We start from the raw sequence: 5,619 nt of genomic DNA, 5'->3' as shown, positions 1-5,619 counted from the left end.
AGCAGCAGCATCAGCAACAGCAGCAGCACCATCATCATGAGCAGCCGCATCAGCATCAGCAGCAGCACCATCATCATGAGCAGCAGCAGCATCAGCAGCAGCAGCAGCAGCAGCAGCAGCAGCAGCAGCAGCTAACAAGAAACAAATGCAGCAGTCCGTAGATAACAGAAGACAGCGACAAAATAGGCTTCCAGTCCTCTCGCAGAATATTTAAACAAACATTACCCTCAAAATCAATGTTAGGGTGGTACAGCTGAAGAAGCAAATAAATATATTATATTTTATTATTTATTATCTACTTATTTATTATTTATTATTTATTTATTAATATATTTATTTATTTATTTGTTTACTTGTTTATTTAATATATATGTTTATTAGTTTATTAGGATATTTAGTCAAAAGAATAAAATAAACAAATACACAAAAATATAAATAAATAAATAAATTTATTTATTATTTTATTTTATTATTTTATTTATTATTTATTATTATTTATTATTATTTATTATTATTTATTATTATTAAATAAACACTCTCTACAAATGTTATTATACTGTTTGCATTTATATTATATAAACAATAAACCCTCATAAACCCTAACAAACCCTAACAAACCCTAACAAACCCTAATAAACCCTAATAAACCCTAATAAACCCTCATCAACCCTAACAAACCCTCATAAACCCTAATAAAGCCTAATAAACCCTCATAAACCCTAATAAACAAACCCTAATAAACCCTAATAAACCCTAATAAACAAACCCTAATAATAAACCCTAATAAACCCTAACTGCGGCTTGCCTTGTCCTTGCATTTAACTTTAGGAGGGTCGTGGGGGTAATTATGCGGAAGTCGAATAAAAAAACGGACTCTAGCGCCCCTCCAGAACCCCTCATCTAAAAAGAAAGTCAATAAGAAGGTCTGAAGGCTTTCTGCTGCTGCATGCGCCTCTGCTGCTGCTGCTGCTGCTCCTGCTGCTGCTCCTGCTGCTCCTGCTCCTGCTGCTGCTGCTGCTGCTGCTGCTTCTGCAGGCAAACTAACCAATGTACAGTTAGGAGGTAAATCTAAATCTTCTAAGTCCTTCTGAAGCCGAATATCACTAGCTAGTAAACGCGGAGCACCTGCTGCTGCTGCAGGTGCTGCTGCTGAAGTTGCTGCTGCTGCAGTTGCTGCTGCTGCTGCTGCCTTCCCACCTTCTCCTGCTCCCCCTCCACTCCTTTCCTCCGTCGCCTTACGGCGGCCAGCACCGTACAGACGCAGCATCTTCGCTGCTGCTGCTGCTGCTGCTGCTGCTGCAGTTGCTGCAGTTGCTGCTGCTGCTCAGACCCCTGAGACGGCACTCGGGAGGTTTTTGCTGCTGCTGCTGCTGTTGGAGAGGAATCCAGTGCAACCACGGGTCAACGCCAGCAACGCCTGCTGCTGCTGTTGCTGCAGATGCTGTTGTTGCTGCTGCTGCTCTTGCTGCTGCTGCTGCTGCTGCTGCTGCTGCTGCGCTGGCTGCAGCTGCACAACAGGGGAGTGGCTGAAGTTATTAACGGAGGAGACAACGCCGCCCAAACTGCAGCTATCCTTCTCCTCTTTAGCTGCAGGATTAGCAGCAGCAGCAGCAGCAGCAGCTGGAGTTGCTGCTGCAGTTGGTGCCGCTCCTGCTGTTTGTTATCCTTACTGCTGCTGCAGTTGCTGCAGCCTTTGGTTGACTTCTTCCTCACATCAAAGACAGAAAATGCTGCTAATATGTATTTAAAACATCTCAATTAATGCTGCTCGAAGCTGCATGCTAACCGGCTGGTGCTGCTGCTGCTACTGCTGCTGCTGCTGCTGCAGCAGCAGCAGCGTCTACAGAAGGGGGGCCCCCCAGGCTTGCGGTGTATTGTTTGTCTGCAGTCTTTTTTTGTTTACTTTGATAATAATATTTAAACAATTCAATTGCGGAGAAAATAAGGAAGACTTCTTTTAGCAGCTGCTGCTGCAACAGCTGCAGCAGCAGCAGCAGCAGCAGCAAATCCTGTGTTGCTGCGTCGCGCTGCAGCCGAGAGACTGCAGCACTGGCTTCGGCTACACAGCAATTCGAAACAGCACCTGCAACATCAGCTGCTGCTGCTGCTGTCACTGCTTACTGTTGCAGCAGCAGCAGCAGCAGCTGCTGCTGCTGCTGCTGCCTTCTCCACGACATACCACATCGACGGCTGATAGCAGCAGCATAAAATTAGGGCGGCTTGTGCTGCTGCCGTTGCTGCTGCAACTGTTGCTGCTGCTGCTACACAGCCATGAGGGGCACCTTATTGGGGGCTCGTCAAGCAGCGCGCAGCAGCAGCAGCAGCAGCTGCTGGTGCTGCTGCCTTCACTCGGCCCCTTCTTCCTTTAGGTTTCATGAAGATGCAGCAAGCAGCAGCAGCAGCAGCAGGAGGTTTGGTGTGTTGCTGCAGCAGCAGAGCTATAATCGCTTCTCTGTGACTAACTGGCGAGCCGGTTTGCCCGCCTTGCAGCAGCAGCAGCAGCAGCAGCAACAGCAGCAGCAGCAGCAGACATTGCATGTGACGAGGCCTCTGTATATGTTGCATCAGCAGCATAAACCTGCGCTGCTTCTCGAGCATTATCAGCAGCAGCACTTGCTGCTGCACCAGCAGCAACACTTGCAGCAGCCGTTTCACATGCACATGCAGCACCAACAGCAGCAGCAGCAGCAGCAGCAGCACTTGCTGCAGCAGGTGCGTCTATACACCCCACCCTCGCGTCGCACTTGGTCTAAACAAAACGAAAAAATATATACGCCGAGGCCTCTGACGGAGACATTTGCTGCTCATAAACTCAAACCGCAGCTGCAGTGGTGGCGAGAGAAAAAACATAAACCAGGTTTGCTGCACTTGCTGCTGCTGCACTTGCTGCTGCACTTGTTGTTGTTGCTGCTGCTGCACTTGCTGCTGCACTTGTTGTTGCTGCTGCTGCTGCTTCACTTCTTGTTGCTGCTGCTGCACTTGTTGTTGTTGCTGCTGCTGCTTCACTTCTTGTTGCTGCTGCTGCACTTGTTGTTATTGCTGCTGCTGCAATTGCTGCTGCTGCACTTCTCGTTGTTGCTGCTGCACTTGTTGTTATTGCTGCTGCTGCACTTCTTGTTGCTGCTGCTGCACTTGCATATATATATATATATATAAATACATTTGTATATATATAAATATAAATATAAATATATAAATAAATATATATATAATATGTGTGCGTCTGCAGCAACATTCATGGGTATGAGCGACTGTTTAGCGCTGCAGCTGAAGGGCGGCAGCAAATACTTTGAAGCGTTTGATTTAGTAATGCTGGGTTGTGTTGCAGTGAGGCTGCAGCGTTCAGGTGTACGTACACCTGAGCTGTGGCAGAGATTGCTGCGTCGAGCAGCAGCAGCAGCAGCACAAGCAGCAGCACAAGGTCCTGAGGTTAGCCTTGTTGCTGCTTTTGCTGCATTTGCTGCTGCTGATGTGCGTATACTTTCAGCTGTACAGACGCTTCAGGGTGCACTTATACACAGCATCGGGAAGCTGCTGCCTTTAGATGTTGCTGCTGTACTTACAGCAGCTCAAAACCCTTTCTACTTTTCACACAAGTAAACCCTCATACTCCTCCTAGGGCTTAGGGTTTAGGGTTAAGGGTTTAGGGTTTAGGGTTAAGGGTTTAGGGTTTAGGGTTCGGTTGGCTGGGGGCGTTAGGGTTTAGGGTTTAGGGTTTAAACTTTAGGGTTTAGGGCTTATAGGTTTTACGATTGAGGGCTCCTAGGGTTTAGGGTTTAGGGTTTAGGGTTTAGGGTTTAGGGTTTGCGGTGCAGGTTGCAGGACGCCGCTTTAACTCAGCTGGAGTTGCTGCTGCAGCACTACTGCTGCTGGGACGCCGCAGAGTTTGTTGCTGCACTTTCTGCTTTAGCTGCGCTGGGAGCAAACGAACCGCAAATCATCAAAGCCTTAGGCAAGATATCTGCTGCTGCTGCTGCTGCTGCTGTTGCTGCTGCTGCTGCTGTGGCTGCTGCTGCTGGTGCTGCTGTTGCTGTTGTTGCTGCTGCTGTTGTTGCTGCTGCTGCTGTTGCTGTGGCTGCTGCTGCCGTTGTGCTGCTGTTGCTGTTGGTGCTGCTGTTGTTAGTGCTGTTGCTGCTCTTGTTGCTGGTGTTGGTGCTGCTGTTGCTGGTGCTGCTGCTCTTGCTACTGTTCTTGCTGCTGCTGTTGCTGCTGCTGCCGCTGCGTCTGTTTGAGCTGGCTCTGGTGTTGGTGTTGGCGGTGTTGCTGCTGTTCTTGTTGCTGCGGCTCTTGCTGCTGCTGCTGCTCCTGCTGCAGCAGCTGCTGCTGTTGCTGCTGCTGTTTGTTTGCAGGGGAGGGTTTGCTGCTAGCTGGTGGTGCTGGTTTGTCTCCTTCTTCGTTGATAGACGCAATCGAAGCTCTTTGTCTTGTTTACCCTGTCCTCAGCAACTGTGTGCACTTCCAGCAGCCACGCAGCAGCAGCAGCAGCAGCAGCAGCAGCAGCAGCAGCAGCAGCAGCAGCAGCAAAGGGAAGCTTGAACTCAGTGCACATGTGAGGACCCCCCTACCGAATGCTTATCCTTCTTCTCCTCCGCAGCAAACACCTTATAACACCCCTATTTCATATAAACCCAGCAAGCAGCAGCTGCTGCAGCAGCAGCAGCAGCAGCAACAGCAGCAGCAGGAACAGGAGAAGCAGGAATTTCTGAAGAGAGTGAAGGAGATGCAGATGGGTAACGGTGATCAAGCTGCTGCTGAAGCTTCTTTATCAGCAGCAGGAGCTGCAGCAGCACCTCCTGACCCTGCTGCTGCTGCTGCTGCTGATGGTGCTGCTGCTGCTGCTGATGGTTGCCCTGTATTTGTATCGTGGATTCCTACGCTGCTCAGCTGGCTGCTGCAGCAAGCGCCGCCAGGGAGGCTTTCTGCTGCTGATGCTGCTGCTGCTCTACCTATACTTGCTGCTGCTTCGAGGCTTCCACATACAGCAGGCCCAGCAGCAGCAACAGCAGATCCAGCAGCAGCAGCAGCTGCAGCAGCTGCTGCTGCTGAAGCAGCAGCAAAGAGACGCGAGGCCATTGCTGCTGCTGTCTCTCAAACCCTTCGTATGCCGCTGCAGCTGCACAAAAGCAGTTATCCCTTGTAGCAGCAGCAACAGTAGCAGCAGCAGGTGATGTAGCAGCAGCAGCAGCAGCAAATGCTGCTGCTGCTGCAGCTGCAGCAGATTTAGGGTGGAGTTGCTTCTTTCAGTGGATTTGTTAGTAATCTCAACGGGGATATTTAAAATATTTTATTTGTTTTTATTATATGTATATATATATATAATATATGTAGTCATATATATATATATATATAAATATATATATGTATATATATGCAGTTATATATATATATGTATATATATGTTTATACGCATACATATTTATGCACATATTCATATATATAATATATATAGATATATTTATATATAATATATATAATATGATTTATATAATATATATAATATATCTAGATATATATATATAATATATATAATGTGATATATAATATGTAATATATATTATATATATTATAATATATATAATATGATATATATAATATTTATAGTATATATTATATATATAT

At 47.0% G+C, this 5,619-nt stretch overlaps 1 protein-coding gene across 1 annotated transcript; it reads left to right on the top strand.

The window, feature by feature from the left end:
- Positions 1-3,237: 3,237 nt before the first annotated feature.
- EAH_00061840 (hypothetical protein, conserved) lies at positions 3,238-5,140 on the top strand (the record flags this gene model as incomplete). Its single annotated transcript, XM_013393302.1, has 3 exons — positions 3,238-3,596; positions 3,816-4,018; positions 4,350-5,140. 3 exons carry the CDS (start codon positions 3,238-3,240, stop codon positions 5,138-5,140), a joined length of 1,353 nt encoding a protein of 450 aa, XP_013248756.1.
- Between the last annotated feature and the right edge of the window lie 479 nt (positions 5,141-5,619).

This window comes from Eimeria acervulina, genomic scaffold (genome assembly GCF_000499425.1).
Source record: "Eimeria acervulina Houghton genomic scaffold, Eah_scaff1645, whole genome shotgun sequence".
Taxonomy (NCBI): Eukaryota; Apicomplexa; class Conoidasida; order Eucoccidiorida; family Eimeriidae; genus Eimeria; species Eimeria acervulina.
This window is presented reverse-complemented; position numbering and strand designations above follow the sequence as displayed.